This window comes from Rhinichthys klamathensis, unplaced genomic scaffold (genome assembly GCF_029890125.1).
Source record: "Rhinichthys klamathensis goyatoka isolate OS25496 unplaced genomic scaffold, OSU_Roscu_1.1 h1tg000090l_1, whole genome shotgun sequence".
Lineage (NCBI taxonomy): Eukaryota > Metazoa > Chordata > Actinopteri > Cypriniformes > Leuciscidae > Rhinichthys > Rhinichthys klamathensis.
Window position 1 is genome coordinate 173,108 of NW_026606629.1, and position 23,156 is coordinate 196,263.

Genomic DNA, 23,156 nt, shown 5'->3' on the forward strand with positions numbered 1-23,156 from the left:
GCCCAACGCAGCCAAAACATTATTGATAACTATAGGCTGGGTCCTTGGTTGAGCCATTGATCGTTTATTCTTCTGAGAACGTCAAAGACCTCCTGATGCAGTTTGTCATCCGTGTACCTCTGAAATCCTCAAGCATGAAGCTCATACTAGCCGCCTGTGATTGATTGCCGTTGTCACACCTCCAGAGGTCCACACCCCGACGGATGTGTTTCATGCAGCAAGAAATCGCATCAGTGGAAACAATGGCAGTCCTCTGACTGAAATCAAAACTACAACGGTACAACTACAACATCTTGTCCTTCATCTATTTTGGATTGTCACGGCTCACCGCCCAACAGATACACGGACTTCAGTAGATAAAGAGGTAAAATCACACAATCTGGCTGTGCAAATTACATCACATCTGCTTAGCGTGTGCACCAGTGCACGTGAACTGTAATGTTTCATCAGTGACATGTATCGTGTGATCAATGCATAAATCACAAGGGTGCGATAGTGATAATTGTCATGCATACCACGCTTAGACATTTTCGAAATAATTAAATTCTAATATAGCCTATTTGTTTCCTATCGTGTGATCCATAACTGCAATTGGAAAACATTTAGTTCTGAATGTTGTGTGCATTTGTAAACAATTATTCTAGCAGTTCTGCCTCAATCTTCCACATATCCGCTGCTATAATAATTTTGTTATGAATAACACATGAATATCTTCCTGAATACATTTGTTTGCTTTCTTTTTATGTGAATTTCTTCGTTTTTAGTCTTTCTATTTGAGATTGCCTGTTTTTTGTTTGATTTTTTTTAAATGATATTTACACTAAATCGGTTCTGTAGAATTAGCTGCACAGATAAAATCTGGTCTGATTTTTTTTTTTTTAAATAGCACCCAATATCATCATTAATGCTATACTGTATGTTGAATAGGAAACAGCTTGAATAATGTTTGTACGCATAAGCATTCATACTTAAATGATATGTGTTATAGAAAAGCTTTAGGCTACATATCCTACTTTATAGCATGTAAAAATATATATTGTGCCATGATCGAATTAGAATGTAATAGTGTGCAATGAATATCAACAATTTCAGGGTCATCAACCCTTATATTATTTATCATTGTGTAAAGTCAAGTCACCTTTATTTCTATAGTGCTTTATACAGCACAGATTTACAGTGATAACAGGGAAATGATGCATATTAGCTGTTGTTCAGCTTAAGTCAGTTCAGTGTTGATTCAGTTCCATTGTAAAGATAATCAATTATTAAATTAGTTCATTTCATCTATAAAGCAGTTCTGCAACAAATGATGTCATCGTCCAGCTCAGTTCAGTTCTCATACAACAGCGTCAGACAGATCAATAATATTGTTGAATATTAAGTGTCCCCAACTATATGCAATCCAGAGGCGACAGTGGCAAGGAACCCGAACTCCATCAGGCGACAGAATGGAGGAAAAAAAAGAAATCTTGGGAGAAACCAGTGCTCCTCTGGCCAACGAACAACACGGTGTGATTAGGATTCTGTCCAAAGAAAAACAGAAATAACACAATAAAAATATCTGTTCTCTATATCAGCACTTGGCCATTTCAACATACAATTATTCATTATCGGCATTGGTCAGAAAAGCAATATTGATCAATCTCTAGTTTCTAACACTTAAGTTGATGGCTAGTCTATGGGTGACAACATGGACACCAGGGTTAATTAACACATTGAGGTCTGAGACTGATGGATCCAGATCAGTTTCCACTTTGTGCACAAGTTGCTGCTAAACATTTTACTATTTGCCAGGTTGAAAAGACAGGTATTGTTATTGTCAGCTCATAGTACAGAGGTTGCATTAAGTATACCAAAATATGGTTTATTTGTACACATACTATAGACCAATTTTCAGTTGGTAAATATGGTGACGTTTTTATGCTTAGATGGTGGCAGAACGATCCCTCTGGCCGCTTCACTAACGTAAAGTCTGCAAGTTTTGTTAGCTTGTTTTTAACAATGACTGGAGAAAATCCGATTTTATCTTAATGTGCAAGGCCACTCACTGTCCAGGACCGCGATTGTTATTTGCAAAAGTTAATTTTAACGGACGGAACCAGATTGGCTGACCCGTACACTCATTGAGGATCTGACAGGATTAACGTTAACGCTACCTCCGGTTGAGTGGCCTGACATCTACACCAACCTGATAGAGAAACGGAGGGCATATAAATCTTTAGATGCCTATAACTATGTGCTGAATGGTGATGTGCAAGACGTGTGTGTACGATCCGCAGTTCTGCCTAGCCAGCGCCATGAAGACGACAATGTAAAGAGTGACATTACGGTGCAATTTTAATGAGGTGAATATTTTCTAGAAATAAAAAATTGCAGATAAAGCATATTAATGTTTCATTGATTCTTGCACCCAACAACACAACAAGATGACATTTAATAATAATAAGAATAATTTAAGATCCTTATTTTGTAGCCGAATCTGTGCTGGTTTGTATTCACCGCCTCCAGTTTTCCCTTTGTTCTGCCACCAGCTAGCGCTGTGACGTAACTGTGACGTCGGCTGGAAATTGGTCTATATGTCATAGTTTATTTATTCTGGTTCCATTTTTATTCCAATGGTCCATTATTATATATTTACATTTTTACATATGGTATATCTCTTTCTACATAACAACATACTGCATATTTCTATTACTTAATTCATATGCTTCTGTCCACAATGTCTCGCCTGTACCCATTATCTGTTTGTCTCATCCACACTGTATACCCAACAATCTTTAACAATATATGCTGATAATTGACTATTATTCCCCAAGTATTGTATTGTATATGTAATGGGAATTACATGGGAGTTTTTAAATAGATTGTCACCAGCATTTATAGACCTGAATGAGAAAAATCCCAATATATGCCACTGTCCCTTTCAATTTGATAAATGGAACACAGAGTAGAAAATATATTTCATTAACCATGTGTAACTGTGTCCTGCTATGTGTCTTTTCTAGGGCAATGGAGGTGTCAGATGATGACATGAAACGTATGATGAATTTTTGGAATTTACATCCCCCTTTATATCTGCACTATCCTTAGCAAAGAACAACCCAGAGTAACCATGGCAACAGCAGCATCCTCGGAGTGAGCATCATTCCCTCTTTCATCTGTAAACACGAATATTGTGGTTTGTAGATGCTCGCCATATTGCTCATTTTGTGCTGCTCACAGATTGCTCTACAGATGTAGATGTTCATGGAAAAAAGTAATTATTACAAAATTGTTTTAACTATGTCTGAGGCAAACCATTGAATACGCCTGTAATTGTTTTATTGATTATGCAGTTCTCAACTGGTGTAAGAAAAATTTCCAGCATTTAAAGCAGCACAAAAAACTGAATTTTGTCCGTTGGTGTGGTCGCCAGTATAGTTATGATATATATATATATATATCATTCTTGGTGTGAACAGACCTTAAAAGTATTAATTTTAGTGCTGTCAAAACGATTAATCATAATTAATCGCATCTAACATCAAAGTTTGTAAATATAATATATGTGTGTATATATGCAGTACACATACATACACACACACAATGTATATTAGTGCTGTCAATCGATTTTGATATTATAAATATTTTTTTCTGTAATTAGTCGCAATTAATCAGACCTAACATTAAAGTTTTTAATATATTTTTATATTGTAATAATTTCACATTTAATCTCCAAATTAATGTAGAAACAACAAAGACAGTAGCCTATATTTTAAATATTTGTTTAATGGCATCTTTTTATGAGAGAAGGCCGGTATCACAGACACCAATACTGCTACTAAGATATCTCTATGAAATAGATTTTTTCCCCCTCAATTTTAACATTTATTTGGCTTTAAAAACATAACAACTTTTAATTTAAGTGAACTTAAGATAATCTTCAATTCTTCGATTATTCTTAATGAAAAACAGCAGCATTTTTATTAGATTCACAGACGCGCGCCAGTACTGCACTGCATTCTCTTTTGTGTCTTATCGCGCTTGAATGGTTTAAAAGCATTTGCATGAATAAGAGCGTGATCATATAATGTAATGCTATAGCCAAAGGATTGATAGCCCTAATTATATATATATATTAGGGCTGTCAGTTAAACGCGTTATTAACGGGGTTAACGCAAACCCATTTTAACGGCGTTAATTTTTTTATCGCGAGATTAACGGTCTTTTTGGCCTAGCAAACTTTGTAGTTTTTTTCACAAGCTTTTGCAACAGGACGCGGCATGCGCGGCGCTGCGCTATGAAACCCATTCATTTCAATGGCTTGTGCCGCGCGAGGACGTTTTGTTGCTTCGTCGACCAAAGCGCAAGCGGATCTAGCTAGACCGGAAACAAAACAACAGGCACGACACCGCACACACTTGTTTAGGCTTGCGAGCCGGCCAAATAGTAGGTTAACGTTAAGTTTTGAGTGGATGACGAGCGCGAGACGCCGAAATGGATGCCAATAAGATTCTGAATGCAAAGTTTACTTTTAAAAAAGTTGCCAAATGGTTCCATTGACAAGACCAAAGTGATCTGTGTGTTTTGTCGTTGTGAACTGAGCTATCATCATCGCGATCGCAGCACGTCAGTCTGAAATACCCAAATACCGCTTGATGATGGCCAAGCACACACACACACACACACACACACACACAGCTGATGCGAATTCTCCGCCCCCTCGTCAATATCAGGACCTCCTCAGTATTTCTTTCACCCTTTTATTGATGGACAGTGTTACATTGAGAGATTATTTGCTCCAAGTGAGAATGTTAGTGTGAAATTGAACACTGTATATGCCAATGTTGTTTTCAATAAAAAAACATTTGCACAAAGCAAGCTGATCCACTTTTCCATGTTGATAAGAGCATTAAAATGAGAAAAAATAATGGGACAAAAAGAAATCAAGAGACGTTTAGAATAGATAAAACTGTGCGATTAATTGTGATTAATCGCAAGTTAACTGAGACAGTAATGCGATTAATCGTGATTAAATATTTTAATCGTAAAACAGCACTAATATGTATATATATATATATATATATATATATATATATATATATATATATGTATTAGTGCTGCGCAATGATTAATCGCATCAAAAATAAAAGTTTGTGTTTACATAATATATGTGTGTGTACTGTGTATAATTATTTTGTATATGTAAATACACACATATGAAATATTTGCATGTATATACTGTACATATATTTATACATAATTTGTATTATATATAAAAGTAAATACTTTTAATATTTTATTAAAAGTATACAAACCTTATGTTAGATTTGATTAATCACGATTAATCGATTTGACAGCATTAATACATTTTTTTTTAATCATACGGTAGTGTAAGTTTGTATTGTTATTAATATACCTCACACTTTTGGTCTTCTGTTGCAGGTAATGTTTTACAACGTCTTCAGTGTGGAGAGTAATTCTCTTAACGGGAGCTCACATAACCATGGCAGTGGTCTAGCTATGACTTTCCAGGTTTGAATGGATGATACCTGGTAACAGCTGCCATGTTCGCCTGTAATGGCAGCTCACTGGAGGGGTGTGGCCTTCTTGAACCAATAGAAACTGAGACGCAAGAGGCTGATACTGCCCTCATGCCCACCACTCTTAGGGTGGCACTGGCTGCCATCATGATCTTCATGATCACCATCGGTTTCCTCGGCAATGCCATTGTGTGTCTGATAGTGTATCAGAAACCGGCCATGCGTTCAGCGATTAATCTGCTCCTGGCCACGCTGGCCTTCTCTGACATCATGCTGTCGTTGCTATGCATGCCATTCACCGCCGTCACTCTCGCAACTACGGACTGGAGCTTCGGAGTGGGATTCTGCCGCGTGTCCGTCATGTTGTACTGGTTATTTGTTCTGGAAGGTGTGTCCATCCTTCTGATCATCAGCGTCGATCGCTTCCTCATTATAGTTCAGCGGCAGGACAAGCTAACGCCGCATCGTGCGAAAATTCTCATTACCGCGTCATGGGCTCTGTCGCTCTGCGTGTCCCTACCGTCCGTGATCGGCTGGAGGACGGCCGGGATCGGCGCACAGGTGCCGCAATGCATTCTTGGATACAGCGAATCGCTGGCGGACCGGGGTTACACGGTTCTGCTCGCCGTCGCGGTGTTTTTTGTGCCATTCGGTGTGATGTTGTACTCCTACCTGTGTATTCTCAACACGGTGCGACGCAACGCGCTGCGCATCCACAATCACACCAGCGAAGGCAGTGTCGCCATCAACCATGTCAACAAGTTGGGTTTAACCGGTCTTCAGCGACCCCAAGTCAACGTGGACATGAGTTTCAAAACCAGGGCCTTCACCACCATCCTCATCCTTTTCATTGGCTTCTCCGTGTGTTGGTTGCCACATACGGTGGTGAGCCTGCTGGCGGTGTTCAGTAGACGCTTCTATCTCAGCCCCGCGTTTTACCCCGTCAGCATCGGGGCGCTGTGGTTGAGTTACCTAAAAGCGGTTTTCAACCCTGTGATATATTGCTGGAGAATCCGAAAGTTTCGTGAGGCCTGTCTGGAGTTTATGCCCAAGACTTGTCATCTCTGTCCCAAGATTCCCGGACGAAGTCGTAGGCGTATAAGACCCAGCAACATCTATGTGTGCAGCAGTGAGACCCAGTCTTCAGTCTAGGATTCGCACCAAAGTATGTTTAAAATTGACAAGGCAAGAATGAAAGATGATGTTTAGATATGACACACTTGGTTTCAAGGGTCTTTGAATTCCCATGGAGATGAGAACGCTTATTAATTGAGTACTTGATAAATACGTCCTCCTATCATAGTCTGCAGTGACGAAGGAAAAAGCATTAGCTGTCTGAAATTCATCAAAGCAATATTCTTATATATTCCTGAACTGGGTCATGAACTGAATTTCTTTTATTTCATTTGGAAAAGGTTTTACAGGTTGGCAAATAAAGCATCTAAACTGGTGATTTACTGAACATGTTTGGTAGAATTTATTCATGATTAGGTGAGTGAGTTTTGTTTGTGGTCATTATTTACATTCACATTTTGTAATGCCCAAAGTGAAACTGCATCCATGCTGAAAAAACAAACAAAAAACTCTAAAACCAGACTAAGTTGATTGGCTGGTCTTCCAGCCTGGCCATAGCTGGTTCAGAAGGCTTGTTTTAGAGGGGTTTTGGCCAATTCTCTAGAAGGCCAGGCTGGAAGACCATCTTTACCAGCTTAAACCAGCTACATCTAGCCTAAAACCAATACAATTTTCACTTATTCTACCAGTTTGACAGAAGAATTTTGCTTTTGCTTATACAAATCGATACTGAAATATTAAATTAATACTCCTTTTCTGCAGTATCGATACACCGATACCAGCTGTCAGGGGCGGACTGGCCATCCTGGTGGGCCGATATGCTTTTTTGGGCCAATACATCTCATACTTGTTTTGTTTAACTGGCGGCGCTGGGGTCTTTGTGCCGGTGTATCATGTGGGAAACACTGCGATTGCTATGCCAATGCAGCTTATAGCGTGTTTTAGGATTCATCACTGTGGAGTATAGTTCAATTGTATTAATAAATGACAATTTTGGAGCTATTTCCTCTGTTAACTCTCACTCATTCCTACTCACTCATTACATGGCTTTAGTGGTTTTAAGGAATGGGAGTTGATATACATATTCAAGGGCATGCAAAGATGGGTGGTGTTTATGATCATGTAGTGCCACATGAAAATGCCAGGGCGGATTTTGTACATTTTCTCTCTTCTCTCTGACGGCGAATTGACACACAAACCCGTCTCATCTCATTCACTGTTCTCATTCGCTCCCGTTGAATAGTGTTGATGTTACAGGTCCTGAATTTCAGCACGGGGTTGCAGGTATTTCGCATAATTCTACTCTACTCATTCCCGCAGGTTTTGAGTGCGCCATTGATATATAAGTGGCTTATGTGATATATAAGCTCTTTTTTGTGACTTATTGCTCTTAAACGGTCAAACACACACAATTAAGTCAGAATGCCCGTCTTGGTGAGTATTCCGGTGAACACAGAAACGTAAATAGTTGAAAAACAAATCGCATGTGGTGTAACAGTATAGGATCTGTGCATAAGCTCTTAAAGTGACAGCAGCCTAATAAACTTAAAATCAAAGAACAAAAGACAAAGAGAAAATCACTCACTGCTCTTGAATGAATAACTTTTGTAACTTTAATTGTAAGCATTATTCTATTTTTACAATGAAGACTATCCAGTGTAATTTTATATTTGATTAATTTCTGTACTATTTAGTTGAATACTGCTGTTAGACCCACCTTAAAAAAAATTAAAGCCATGTTTATTTCATTTGTTTCGTATATTTTATCTCTTTATTGTATTTATTTGTGCTATCATTTGCAATTTGTTCTTTTTTTATTTTATTACTGATGGTTTACTTTAGTTCAAAGTTTCAAATAAATCCTCCCTGTTGTTAGCTATTGCAACAAAATTACCCAAATTATCAAAGAATTTTGAGATAATTATAAAAATATCTGTTAGTTTCCCCTGTGGTATCACATATACATTTTTTTCAAGGTATCATATCGAAGTTGGAAATTCCAGTATCGTGACAACATATCAAGTTTAACTTTAGAATTATGCTTATGAAAATTGCATAAAACTACTATAGACACTTTTTTTTTGTATTTTCACCATTTCACCAAAATGTAATTTTGGAGTGCATTATTTTTTATAAATGCGGCATTGTCAGTTAAGCGAGAAATGCAGATTGTCCATTTTAATTGGGTTTCTTTATCAGTAATTTGGGAACCATGCCTATATATAAAAGCTAATACTCAAATCTGTCAATACTGAAAATGAAAAAAGTGGTTGACCGATATGCATCTTCCAGTTGACAAGGCTGATATCAATGTCAAAAGAGCAGAGTTGCAGATGGCTGATATAATGTAATAAACCGACGAAGTGAAACAAACTCTTATTTTACACAATAAATAAAATGTTTATTCAAACAAGTGGACATGCTTACTGGCCAGTGCTAATAATTTGTAAATGGCCAAATATTGGCCTGTTAATTGTCTGGCCAGTCAGTGACATTGATTTCATATCTTTTCGTCAGGTTAGTCAAAGTCTGTCAATTCTATTTGAAAAAGAATTGAGTCATGCATTGTCATTAACTCATTCTTTATATAGCTGATGATTCTCTCTGCCCTAGCACACATTGTACTCTAGGTGGCAGTAATGGTCATGGGATGTTAAACGTCTCCCGCATAAGCGTAGAACAAGAAAGCTTTTTCCTGCGCTTTCCGGAAATGGACGGATAAATATGGCGTCGCACAGGGGTGACAGAACGAGAAACCCTACATCAAATGCTGGAGATGTTTCCAAAATCGACCTTCTGCTTCACCCTGAGCTCCTTTCTCAAGAGTTCATTCAGCTCATGTTACATGAGGTGAGACTCGGAGCCACATGAAACCAGTCGGGTTACTGTAGGCCACATCGCATAACATACATGACAATAATAATCATAATAGTTTGGTTATTTTTGTTCCGTGCGTCTTTTCTGTATAGTATCAATTTATCAGACAGTAAATATACCTGAAATCTGAAGAATTAATACATCAACAGTCATTGAACGGCAGCAAACGAGTCATGACTGCGTTGTGTTTTAGAGGAAGATAACAGTGGGTGACCATGAGGACCGCGACCGGCTGACAAGTCTGTACCTGCGACATGTGCTTCCTCTCCCGCAGAGAGATCTGCCCAGCAGCCGCTGGGGGAGGAGGATGGAGAGGAGCAGAGCGCACAGGTACTCACACAGGTTATGATGCTGTCCCGCCTCTCCCGCTATTAATGCACTTACATGAAAAGAATGATGTGTGCCCGTTCACTTTGAAGCTCCAGCGTGTGCGCGCATCAGATGATCAATACAATCAATCACAGTTCTAATCGGAAAGCGTGTCAAAATGACGATTCCCAAACTTTCCCAAAACCACTTGATTATTTTTTCAATATCTTTGACAATGTGTGTGTCTTAAGTTTTATAGGAATCAACTTTAAATGGAGCGACAGAAATTTCCCAGCTCATAAATATCTTCATTTGTGTGTTGAAGATTAACGAAAATCTTATAGGTTTGTAACGACTTGAGAGGGAGTATGATGACATAATTTAAATTTTTGTGTGAACTGTGCCTTAGAAATTATACGGTAACCTGAGCCAACTAACTCTATATCCTGACTAATATCGTTTACACCACCAATACATATCGTCACATTTTGATATCACTATATAACAATTTATCGTTACACATTACCTCCTGGAAATGAGTTTTTGCAGGGTGGGATGTCTGTTATTTATTATTGTTATCATAATTTATTATCATGTTAGGCGTGCAGAAGGAACGCAAGCAGTTTCACAGATGAGTGATCAGTTATACAGTGTTGCCCTGGACAACAATTATTATTCCAAAAATATTTGACTGAAGTTTCACAGAGCGCTTTGTAATAATCACTTATACTCTTCCCCTTTGCTTAAATTCTCCAAGAAATCAATTTTTTTTATGGAAGTTTGCAGTATTTATTATAAGCGATTTAACCATCTACATATTTTATTTATTTATTTTTATTCTTATGCCCTCGTAATCTTTAATCAAAGATTTAATCGTTTTCTGTTTTGTTTCAGTTCAAGCACTGATAGTGGCAGGAAGAGGCCGTTGATTGTGTTTGACGGCAGCTCTACTAACACTGGCGGTGTGAAGCTAAAGAAAGCTGATACTTCAGCAGCACCTGTCACCACAGACCGAATAAAGCCCCCCGTTTCCAGCATCAGTCTCACAAACCCCATACGCAAGCTCACCGGGACCTCTACAAACTGCTCTTCCTCAAATTCCTCTAACAGGACGCCAGTGTCATCGCCGGGGGCCAGTCCCAAAAGCCCCTGTAAGCACTCGAACGCTGCCAACCTCTCTCCACATTCAAACAACACCACGTCTAAACTAAAGCGCTCGTCCCCCAGCGACAGAGAACATGACACTGCTGTGAGTATGACACTAACACCATGGAAATCTGTGATGTAGGTGTAAGAGTGAGATTTGGTTGTGAATTATCTTGACAGTAAGTGTGAATTTAAGTTTTATATTTGTTTGTGGCAGAAGGACATCAAGTCACCTGATACAAAGAAAAAGATTCAACATATCACATGGCCATAATCTCTGATGTCATCAAGGACGGATGGTTAACGCCACTGACATCGTCTGCTGGGTCTCTGTGTTGGAGAAAGAAAGACACTCATGATGGGACACATGAATTTGAAAGATGGGTTCTTGTCACACACCTCAAGTTGTCACTCTTTACTTACCAGCCTCAGGAAAAGTGACTTGTGCAATGTGACCCTCCGGAAATGCTTTGGCTTTCGACTTTTATGTAGTGGTGAAGGACCTGACACATTCCTAGCAGTTTTATGTTGGACTGCTCAGATTTTGCCTTTAGAAATCTTTCTGGCAATTAATAAACTTTTCATTGCACGTGAATCATGTTGACAAATCAAACCCACCTAGAGGAAATAGATGGACATGCTCTTGGTGTGTTTTAGAGACGTCTGCTGTGTTTTACTGACATAGGAATATACTGAGTAACTGAGTCACTCTTTTCTCAAATAAGATGTTTTACAGGTTGATCTGTGATTTAGATCGGAATAGGCCCATCCACGTTTGGCCAATATCAAATAAATCCCTTTATGGTTTTGTATTTATAGCCCCCATAGGGTCAAAATGCAGTTGTGATGTGTGTTGCATCATGCATTGATGTATTTAAGTGAGAAAGCAAAATGAAGGGTGTATTACATGTCAGTGTTTTAGTGAAGGTTTTTCTAGGCATTATGAAATGAGTTTTTTTATTGAACGGCATGGAAAGTTCCTCACTGACGACAAGCCTGATGAAATAAATGGCTGAGAGTGTTGATCATGGTGTTAGTGTGGTTTTTTTTGTTTGTTTTGTTTTTGTTTTACTAACACCTTAGTCAATCCTAAGTACACTGCCAAAGTCCATAAAATAAAAGTTTATTAATATTGATGGTGTTTGAATTTCATTCCATTCATAGTTCTGCTTTGTTACAGGTACAATACTGTTGAAAAGTTGGGGGTTGTTTTTTTTTTAAATCAATTTAGAAAATGGTTTATATTTTTGTGGAAACTGATAAATTTTTTTGCCCAGGATTTTTGGATGAATAGAAAGTTCAAAATAACAGCCTTTATTTAAAATGGATATCTTTTGCAATATTATAAAAGTCTTTACTGTCACTTTGATCAATTTAATGCATCCTTGCTAAATAAATGTTTAAGTGTCACCCCCCTTTTTTTGAATATACATGAAAATGCACATTTCAAACTTAAATGGTTCTAATTCAAGAATGCTTTGGAATATAGACGTAAGATTGGTCTCGTTTTAAAGAAGACATTTGGCAGATTTTTGTAGAAGTGAAATAAATTAAGAAAGTGAAACAGAAAAAAAGTTATAGAAGTTTGAGTTTATGAAAATGTACAATGTAAAAAGTTTAATTATTCATATTTTATAGAAAATATATATTTTCAAAACCTGGGCGACTCTAAAACTGCAAAAAAAAAATCAAAGTCAAAAACCTGTTTCAAATTTAAGGTTGATATCTCAAAAAATGAGCTTTCAGTAAGATTTTGTTTTGGCGCAGTACCAAACTTTTTCACTAGATGACAACCAGACTCCATTACTGCCCATATAAGGGCGCCTCCATTTCCAAATGTGTTTTGAGTGATCTGAACCATTATTTCCACAATTTTCATACAATTTATGAAGTAGACATCCTATTCAGAAGTAATATGAGAAGTTTGGCAGATTTTGATATGAATTCAACCTCTAAGAAACACAAAAAGAACAAGTATGTGCGTTATAGCTTCCTGCCACATCACAAATGGTGAATCTATAATTTTTTTCTTTATATTTAAAAAAAATTTCAGACCTTTTTTTCTAAAATAATTGAATGGATGCTATCTTTTGAACTCTTGGCATGAAAACAAACTGAGGTTTCTACCCTTCTTTCATAATTTTTCATGTTCATCACTATTTCAAAATAAAGGTCTTAACACGCCTTAGGAGTATGAAAATATTCTTGTTGCAAATTGATAAATTATGGCTCTTCTGTAATTCATTTTGAAAATCAATCACCAAATATGGAAACTAGAGATTGTAAGCTTTCAAATGATATATAGTTTGTCAAGATTAGTTTAGGTTTAGTATAGGATATTACTGTTTTAAAAATGTAATGGATTTGGGCCCACCGGTGGGCCGTTTCTTTAAAATATTACTGAATCCAAACTTTTGAACCATAGTGTAAATTCGAATGACAATTACCCAAAATATTTTAGCATTTTTTTCGAAATTAAACGGGACATATTATGCAATATTCACTTTTACATGTTTTTTGAACAAATATGTCAGCAGTGTGTGTACAAATCCACCCACTCCTTTTTTTTAATCCCCATAAATCATTTCGTTTTTGGCAGAGTATCCGAGGCACCAGCTGTAAAGGCTCTGCCCTCTTCTGGGAAGCCAGCAGCTCATTTGCATTTAAAGATACATGCATAAAAACAGCATGCTTTTACAACATGGTATAATACATATTGTGTGGGGCATTTTGAGCTGAAACTTCACAGTAGTGATGGCAGTGTGACGCTGAAGCTTCGATACGTGCTTCGAAACCCTGAACTACAAACCTAGAGAACCACTGCTTCAAAGCTTGCTTTGGTGCGAAAAAAATCATGTGACATATGACGTCCGAAGCAGCAAGTGCTTCATTGCCTGAATGAATCATCTGACTGGTTTGCGGTCCAATCAGGTGATTCACTGGAACGGCGCGTCTCGATTCTGAGTCTGATGGTGACTGATCCACCAGTAGCAAGATCAGAAGACCCACTGGCGTACTGGCGAAACCATCAAAATGTGTACCCTCATCGGTTTAATCTTGCAAAAAAAAATTTATGTTCGCCAGCATCATCTGTTCCTTGTGAGCGAGTGTTTTCCAAGTCTGGAGAGGTTGTGAGCAAAAAAAGAAACCGACTCAGTCCAAAAACTGTTGAAAAAATAATGTACCTCAATAAAAATCTTTGAGTGTTCCCCATCCCAAAAATCACCCCCTGCCATAGTTACACAAGCACACCCAACCTATGCCATATTTTCCAAGCACTCTCTCCTTAATAACACAAAACATACATTTATCAATTTTTATTTGTAAATAGAACATTATGCTCAGCATTAGCGTGTGCATCAAAGAGTTTTCAAAGGAAATATAGTTAAAAATCCAAGGGTGATCTTAGCAAAGATGCTTCAGAACTAAAGTAGTTTCTCCAATACTGCTCACTGATTAATTTGACTGCAGCCATGCTTTTCGCCAGGAGAGGTCGCTGCAACTGAAGCTTCGAGTAATGAACCCATTTTCGAACCAATTGGCTCAAGTGGTTCAGTGCTTCACAAAAGCTTCATTTGGCCATCACTACTTCACAGACACATTCTGGGAACACCTTAGTCTTATATTACATCTTGTAAGTGTAAGTGGCATAATAGGTCCCCTTTAATATAAAAGTGAACAATGATGGAGACAGCAATGGTTATATTGAGGTCAATGACCTTTTCACCATTGTCTCGTACTTTAGTTTATATCCAGTTAGAGATCAGAGAACTTCTACTTTGTTCTTTCGCTCTTGTCAGTTCACACTCTCTCGCTCATTCTCTCACTCTTACCTCTCTCTATAACTTTTGTCACAGGTCGGGAGGGTCGACTGGGTCTACCCCCTCCCTTTAGAATGTACCACTGAGGAGCAAACCAGAAACCAGGCGGACAAGGAAAGTAAAAATGTAACAGACTTTATTGATTAAAAGAATTTGTAGATCCTAATTAAAACTCCTCCTTCCTCCTCAGCCTCCAGTGGCCGCCGGGACGTCGGCCGGACAACAGGCGAGGACTCGGTCCACTCAACCCCTCAGATTTTCGGATGCCAAGGCTCTCGGCTATGGAGGGGACGTGGATTGGACAGCAGGTAAGTACTCTAAGCACGGCTTATCCTTCTCGGGCTCTAAGTAGAATGTAATCTTCTCGATCTCTCAAGTGCAGGAAGTTTACAGCGGTGAAGAGGGGCGTCGACTGGACAGCAAGTAGGTACTCCAGGTACGGTTGGTTCTTCCCAGTATAGCAGGTGCAGCAACTTACGGCTGTAGAACGGCGTCCACCAGCCGGAGGTGAGTATTTCGAGTATGGTTGGTTCTTCCCTATACAGGGGATGCAGGGAGCTTACAGCTGTAGAAAGGCGTCGACTAGACAACAGGTGAGTGTTTCGAGTACGGTTGGCTCTTCCCTGTACAGTAGGTGCAGAAAGCTTACGGCTGTGAAAGGGGCGTCGACTGGACAGCCAGTAGGTACTCCAAGTACAATTGGTTCCTCCCAGTATAGCGGATACAGAAGCTCACGACGGTGAAAGACGTCGACCGGACAGCAAGTGGGCACTCCAAGTACAGTAGGTTCTTCCCCATACAACGGGTAACGGAAAGTTTCGGAGGGCTGGCGAGAAGGCTGACTGGGTGGTCAGATCGGCAAGTCCGGACAATCGGCCAGCTCCTGGAGTCAGCAGGCCTTAGGGGTAACACCCCGAACAGCAAACACTGGATTTCCTTCGCTCTCCACGGCAGTGTTGATAACACAGAATGCAAGCGGCTTTAGATGGAGGACACTCAGAACAGCAGATAACTGGATTTCCTCCGTTCTCCAGGACAGCATCAATGATGAATCAGAACACAGCAGACTTGGAATGTACAACACTCAGAACAACAGATAACTGGATTTCCTCCGTTCTCCAGAACAGCATCAATGATGAATCAGAACACAGCAGGCTTGGAATGTACAACACTCAGAACAACAGATACCTGGGTTTCCTCCACTCTCCACAACAGTGATGATGGAACAGAATGCAAGTGGCTTTGGATGGGGGACACTCAGAACAGCAGATAACTGGATTTCCTCCGTTCTCCAGAACAGCATCAATGACGAATCAGAACACAGCAGGCTTGGAATGTACAACACTCAGAACAACAGATACCTGGGTTTCCTCCACTCTCCACAACAGCGATGATGGAACAGAATGCAAGTGGCTTTAAATGGGGGACACTCAGAACAGCAGATAACTGGATTTCCTCCGTTCTCCAGAACAGCATCAATGATGAATCAGAACACAGCAGGCTTGGAATGTACAACACTCAGAACAACAGATACCTGGGTTTCCTCCACTCTCCACAACAGTGATGATGGAACAGAATGCAAGTGGCTTTGGATGGGGGACACTCAGAACAGCAGATAACTGGATTTCCTCCGTTCTCCAGAACAGCATCAATGATGAATCAGCACACATCAGGCTTAGAATGTACAACACTCAGAACAACAGATACCTGGATTTCCTCCGCTCTCCATAACAGTGATGATGGAACAGAATGCAGCAGCTTTAGACGGGGGACACTCAGAACAGCAGATAACTGGATTTCCTCCGCTCTTCAGAACAGCATCAATGATGAATCAGAACACAGCAAGCTTTAAATTCCACCGTCACTTAATCTCTTCCTCAGCAACTCCGAACTGCAACACAGGGCAAGGCCGATGGGCATTAGATATGTTGGAGCATACCCGGTGGTGCTATGCACGCTGTTGTTATATGCTTGGATCAGAGCCGGAAGCGCATCCGCCCAATGGCCCTGCTGATCCATCTCCAACGTTCCCAACAGGCTCAGCAATGTTTGGTTAAACCTCTCGCATCCTCCATTCCCTTGGGGATGGTACGGTGTCGTGTGGGTCTTCCTACCCCCGTACAGCTGGCACAACTCATGGACCACCCTGGACTCGAAGTTCGGCCCCTGGTCTGAGTGGAATATTTCAGGGCACCCAAAGGGCTGAATCACAGCCCTCCACAGGGCATTTGCGGTGGTGGTAGCAGTTTGGTCCAAGGTGGGAATGGCCCAGGCATATTTGGTGAATAGATCTGTCACCACCAAGATGTTCTGAATCCGGTCCACCGGCCTTCCCAGCGTCAGATAGTCCATAGCGACCATGTGCATGGGAGCCTTTGCCTGAATCGGGACCAATGGGGCTCAGGTCTCCTTCCTGGTCTTAAACAAGGTGCACCGGGGGCATCCTTGAAGGTAGGCCTTGGTAGTCCTCTCCATCCCAGCCAATAGAACTGGCGTCGTAACAGCGAGATCGTCTTCTCCAGGCCCTGATGGCCCAACTGGGTGTGATAGGCCTGTAGCAGGGACCGATGTTGCCCCTCCGGAACTACTGTTTGCCAGATCTTCTCGCCCAGGTTAGGGTCCTGGATGGAGCGACAGAGCACCCCCTCCCTTAAGGCCAACCTCTCCCGTTGTCCTAGCAACCCTCGGACTGCCTGAGTCTGAGCCCGGCGTTCTCTGGCCTCTGGCCATTTCCCAGTCTGGACCCACTCTAGTACCACCCGCAACCCTTCATCCTCCGCTTGTCTCGATCTCCAACACTGTGGGTCCCAGCCCCAACCAGTGGGGGCCTCTTCCTGTGAGGATCCAGGCGCTTCCACAATCCCCACAATCGCTCTTTCCTCCGCCTCGTAACTAGAGTTGGGCCCCTGACCTACTGGGCCTGCCACCGGAAACCTCGACAGTACATCAGCGTTCGTATGTTCCTTCCCTGGCCGGGACTTCAGCTGGTAGTCGAAATTCGCCAGTTGTGCCACCCATCTCTGTTCGACAGCCCCCAGCCTTGCCGTCTGAAGATGTACCAGAGGGTTGTTGTCAGTTACTACCAGAACCTTGGTCCCCCATAAGTAGTCCTTGAACTTTTCGCTCATTGCCCACTTCATGGCCAGCAACTCAAGTTTGAAGGAGCTATAGTTAGCATCTTTCCTCTCTGTCGGATGTAAGCTTCGGCTGGCGTATGCAATCACCCTCTCCTTCCCCTGCTGTTTCTGGGCTAGTACGGCACCAAGGCCGAGATGGCTGGCGTCAGTGTACAAGATGAAAGGCTGGGAGAAGTCTGCATAGGCCAGAATCGGGGCCTGCAGTAGTTCCTGTTTGAGCCTCCGGAATGCAGCCTCACATGCCTGGTCCCACTGAACCGCGGGAGATCCCCGGCCCCTCGAACGTCCCGTGCCCCCAAGCAGCTGGTTAATGGGCTTGGCGATTTTAGAGAAGTCCCGAATGAACCGCCGGTAATATCCGACGAAGCCCAGGAAAGATCTGACCTGTCGCACAGTCTTCGGCGCCTCCCACCCTTGTACAGCCGACACCTTCTCTGGGTCCACAGCGATCCCAGCTGCACTCACCACATGGCCCAGAAACTTCACCTCTTTCCGGAAAAGCTGACACTTGTCAGGTTGCAGTTTTAGCCCGTATTTGTCCAGGGCGCGGAAAGCTTGCTCCAGGTGTTGGAGGTGAGACTCAAAGTCCGGCGAATAGACGATGACATCATCGAAGTAGACCAGCGTGGTTTCCGTCAACTGACCTCCCAGGCACCGCTGCATAAGCCGCTGCATAAGCTGCTGCATACTCGGGGCAAGGGGAAAGCATCCCGCTTAGTCACCTGGTTCAGCTTACGGTAATCCACACAGAATCTCCAGGAACCATTCTTCTTGCGCACCAGCACGATAGGGGCTGCCCAAGGGCTACTACTTTCCCGGATAATTCCCTTGTCCAACATTCCTCGCAGGAGTGTGCGGACCTCAGAATACAGGGTTGGTGGCACTGGTCGATAACGTTCTCTACTCGGGGCGGCGTCCCCGGTCGGAATCTGATGTTTTACAATGTCCGTCCGGCCATAGTCCTCGTCATGAGTCGAGAACAAGTGCTGCCATTTGAGCAGGAAATCCTGGAGCCGCCCAGTCTGTTCCTCTCCCAGTCCTTCACCGCGTAGTGATCCTCCCTGGAGGTGGTTTGGCAATTCCTCTCCCTCACTACCCACCGGCGGTCCAGTTCGGGTCAGGGCGACTTCCACTACGGAGGGGCTTACCCGGTTAAACTGCACTTCACCCGGCTCTCTCACTTGTTGCGGGCACACCGCTGTAACTCGGGCCAGACACTGATGACGATGCAACAGGACGGGGAATGCATTCACGTTCCGTACCTTCACAGAAATCCTCCCCCGCCGTGCTGTGGCTAGCACCCGAGCTACCTCTAGGTTTGGGCCGTCCAGATGGGGTTCCACCAATACCCACTCTCCCGGGCCATAGAGTTGCGAGGGGAGCCTGGCCCAAACCACAGCCTCACTCTGAGCGGGAATGGACAACGCGTATCGGCAAGCCGTCCTCCCAGTGCCCTCTCGATCTCCTCGCGTCTCGGCAAGGCGAACCCGCCGACAATCGGCCTTAATCCGGTCCCACTCTTGGCTTTCCGAGGTCGAGGCCGTCTGCTTTAGTCCACTTCGGAACAGTTCCTCCCAACATTCTGCTATAACGTTCATGCCCAACAATGCGCGATGGGTTCCTAGGCAGGCGTCACGAACGATCACCACCCCCTTCTGGGGGACAACAACTCCATGGATCTTCAAGTCAGTCACCAGGTATCCCACGTATGGGATGTCCAGACCGTTGGCTCCCCGTAGCGTCAACCAGGGGGCTTCCGAGGTGGGACAGTCCTGGCCCTTAAATAGCTCTCGCGACAGGCTCTCAGAGAACAGCGTAACTTGTGACCCAGTGTCTAACAGGCACTGTACTTCCAAGCCGTTGACCTGGGCCACTACAATGGGGCAATGCCCCACCAAACATACTCTGGACTTCGTAACCAATAGGGGGTCTACCATGGGAGTCCCGGCCACTTGACCCACAGTGGCCGGCAACTCTAAAAATCCTCCTGTGATCCCCGGCGGGAGCGGCACTGGCGGAAGTAGTGACCCGGCTCTCCACAACCATGACAAATGGGGCGTCCCTGTTCGTCCCACCTGAACCGTGGCCCCATTGGCCTAGCTGGGCGTCGTTCTGGGAATCGGCTCCCAGCTGAATAGGTCCGCTCTCGGAGCAATGGACTGGAACGTTCACGCCGGAGCTCTTCTCTGAAGGAATTGGATAGCTCGGCCAGCTGTTCCTGGACGTCCTTTTTCAACTCCTCTCGTAACGCACGTCTCCATTCCGCTTCAACCGGGCGTGGGGGGTCGACGGGTGCACTCGCAGCCATGCACGTTGAGGGCTCTATACTCTCCGTGTGGTCCCGTTCCAAGGCCAAAGCCTCTTGCCTCAGTTCGTCAAAAGACGAGTCCGGGTTCCGGCGGACTTGTATTCGCAGGCTTTGGCGTACGGGGCCTTCCCGTAGCCCCAGGAGGAATTGGTCTCGCAGCAGACTCTCTTCACCCCCTAGACCATGGTCTTGCCTTCCTCTTAGCCTAGCGAACTGCTCTCTTAGCTGTAGCGTGAATGCCCGGATGGTCTGTCGCGGCCCTTGTTTGCAGTTGAAGAACTGTGTTCGCAGAACGGCTACGGGAGTGGTATCGCCGTATTGCCCCGAAAGGAAGTCAAAGATAGCTCGAGCCGTGGTACGGTTCGCTTCTGGCGCTGCTCGCACTTCCCTCAGTGCTTCTCCTTCCAAGGAATTTAAGATGAACTGCACTCCCTGAGGGGCGTCCAAACCTTGGAGCCCGACTAGATATTCGACCTGGGCCCTCCACGTCGACAGACTCATCTCCGATCCCGCACCTTGGTACTTCTGGGCCCACGGGGCTCCCATGAATATGGGCATGGCTTGTCTTCGTGCTCCCGGTGCCTCTTCATCTTCCATAACGGCTTCTGGTGGCTCAACTCAGTGGTATCCTGCCGACTATGCCAATAATCTGTCACAGGTCGGGAGGGTCGACTGGGTCTACCCCCTCCCTTTAGAATGTACCACTGAGGAGCAAACCAGAAACCAGGCGGACAAGGAAAGTAAAAATGTAACAGACTTTATTGATTAAAAGAATTTGTAGATCCTAATTAAAACTCCTCCTTCCTCCTCAGCCTCCAGTGGCCGCCGGGACGTCAGCCGGACAACAGGCGAGGACTCGGTCCACTCAACCCCTCAGACTTTTCGGATGCCAAGGCTCTCGGCTATGGAGGGGACGTGGATTGGACAGCAGGTAAGTACTCTAAGCACGGCTTATCCTTCTCGGGCTCTAAGTAGAATGTAATCTTCTCGATCTCTCAAGTGCAGGAAGTTTACAGCGGGGAAGAGGGGCGTCGACTGGACAGCAAGTAGGTACTCCAGGTACGGTTGGTTCTTCCCTAGACAGTGAGTGCAGAGGGCTTACAGCTGTGGAGAGGCGTCGACCAGACAGCAGGTGAGTATTTCGAGTACGGTTGGTTCTTCCCAGTATAGCAGGTGCAGCAACTTACGGCTGTAGAACGGCGTCCACCAGCCGGAGGTGAGTATTTCGAGTATGGTTGGTTCTTCCCTATACAGGGGATGCAGGGAGCTTACAGCTGTAGAAAGGCGTCGACTAGACAGCAGGTGAGTGTTTCGAGTACGGTTGGCTCTTCCCTGTACAGTAGGTGCAGAAAGCTTACGGCTGTGAAAGGGGCGTCGACTGGACAGCCAGTAGGTACTCCAAGTACAATTGGTTCCTCCCAGTATAGCGGATACAGAAGCTCACGACGGTGAAAGACGTCGACCGGACAGCAAGTGGGCACTCCAAGTACAGTAGGTTCTTCCCCATACAACGGGTAACGGAAAGTTTCGGAGGGCTGGCGAGAAGGCTGACTGGGTGGTCAGATCGGCAAGTCCGGACAATCGGCCAGCTCCTGGAGTCAGCAGGCCTTAGGGGTAACACCCCGAACAGCAAACACTGGATTTCCTTCGCTCACCACGGCAGTGTTGATAACACAGAATGCAAGCGGCTTTAGATGGAGGACACTCAGAACAGCAGATAACTGGATTTCCTCCATTCTCCAGGACAGCATCAATGATGAATCAGAACACAGCAGGCTTGGAATGTACAACACTCAGAACAACAGATAACTGGATTTCCTCCGTTCTCCAGGACAGCATCAATGACGAATCAGAACACAGCAGGCTTGGAATGTACAACACTCAGAACAACAGATACCTGGGTTTCCTCCACTCTCCACAACAGTGATGATGGAACAGAATACAAGTGGCTTTGGATGGGGGACACTCAGAACAGCAGATAACTGGATTTCCTCCGTTCTCCAGAACAGCATCAATGATGAATCAGAACACAGCAGGCTTGGACTGTACAACACTCAGAACAACAGATACCTGGGTGTCCTCCGCCCTCCACAACAGTGATGATGGAACAGAATGCAAGTGGCTTTAGGTGGGGGACACTCAGAACAGCAGATAACTGGATTTCCTCCGTTCTCCAGGACAGCATCAATGATGAATCAGCACACAGCAGGCTTAGAATGTACAACACTCAGAACAACAGATACCTGGATTTCCTCCGCTCTCCATAACAGTGATGATGGAACAGAATGCAGCAGCTTTAGACGGGGGACACTCAGAACAGCAGATAACTGGATTTCCTCCGCTCTTCAGAACAGCATCAATGATGAATCAGAACACAGCAAGCTTTAAATTCCACCGTCACTTAATCTCTTCCTCAGCAACTCCGAACTGCAACACAGGGCAAGGCCGATGGGCACGTGACAGAATTCGGTATAGTAAGCATGCAGTAACTTCACTTCAAACACACACGGTGGGGCACAGCATCAACACACGTCACTCTCAACCACTCTGTGAAATATAAGGCCACAGCCCACCTCCTTGTTCTGAACAGCGGGGACAGTAAGACGGAAGAATATATAGCAACCTCAATCATGCATCACAACAGCTGTCTTCTCATTACGGTGTCTAGACTCCTTTTCCTAGATCGCTTCTCTTCATATACAGTGTCTTTGTGTATAAATCACATACCGTACGGCCAGTAAAAGGTTTGCACTTATCTCTACCCAAGAAGGGGACTTGATATTTCCAAGGCGACTTCTCCTCTGCTTCTCTGTTCCACACCACCCAATCCTTCGTAGCGGATTCCTTTCCGCGGGTTGATCTCACCAGCCGATTTGTCCCACAGAAACTCTCAGCCCACCTCGACGGAACAAAGTCAGGACACAGCACCCGAACACCAAACACAGAACACTGCACTGAACTG

The 23,156-nt window shown here is 43.5% G+C and overlaps 2 protein-coding genes across 2 annotated transcripts; both read left to right on the forward strand.

Moving 5' to 3' along the window:
- The first annotated feature begins 282 nt into the window (after positions 1 to 282).
- Positions 283 to 6,893, forward strand: gpr45 (G protein-coupled receptor 45). The gene is made up of 3 exons (XM_056251775.1): positions 283 to 364; positions 3,006 to 3,135; positions 5,425 to 6,893. The coding sequence occupies exon 3, from the start codon at positions 5,547 to 5,549 to the stop codon at positions 6,672 to 6,674; it is 1,128 nt and encodes a 375-aa protein (XP_056107750.1). The 5' UTR covers positions 283 to 364; positions 3,006 to 3,135; positions 5,425 to 5,546; the 3' UTR covers positions 6,675 to 6,893.
- A 2,383-nt stretch (positions 6,894 to 9,276) lies between these two features.
- On the forward strand, positions 9,277 to 11,235 carry cunh2orf49 (chromosome unknown C2orf49 homolog). Its single transcript, XM_056251785.1, has 4 exons — positions 9,277 to 9,446; positions 9,667 to 9,803; positions 10,677 to 11,031; positions 11,146 to 11,235. The coding sequence occupies exons 1-4, from the start codon at positions 9,321 to 9,323 to the stop codon at positions 11,200 to 11,202; spliced, it is 675 nt and encodes a 224-aa protein (XP_056107760.1). The 5' UTR covers positions 9,277 to 9,320; the 3' UTR covers positions 11,203 to 11,235.
- The last annotated feature ends 11,921 nt before the right edge of the window (positions 11,236 to 23,156 follow it).

Bases quoted from the DNA above. Each gene is read 5' to 3' on its own strand.
- gpr45 (XM_056251775.1), top strand. From the start codon at position 5,547: ATGTTCGCCTGTAATGGCAGCTCACTGGAGGGGTGTGGCCTTCTTGAA.
- cunh2orf49 (XM_056251785.1), top strand. From the start codon at position 9,321: ATGGCGTCGCACAGGGGTGACAGAACGAGAAACCCTACATCAAATGCT. The intron at 9,447-9,666 runs GTGAGACTCGGA...GTTGTGTTTTAG, and splicing joins TTCAGCTCATGTTACATGAG to AGGAAGATAACAGTGGGTGA. The intron at 11,032-11,145 runs GTGAGTATGACA...TGTTTGTGGCAG, and splicing joins ACAGAGAACATGACACTGCT to AAGGACATCAAGTCACCTGA.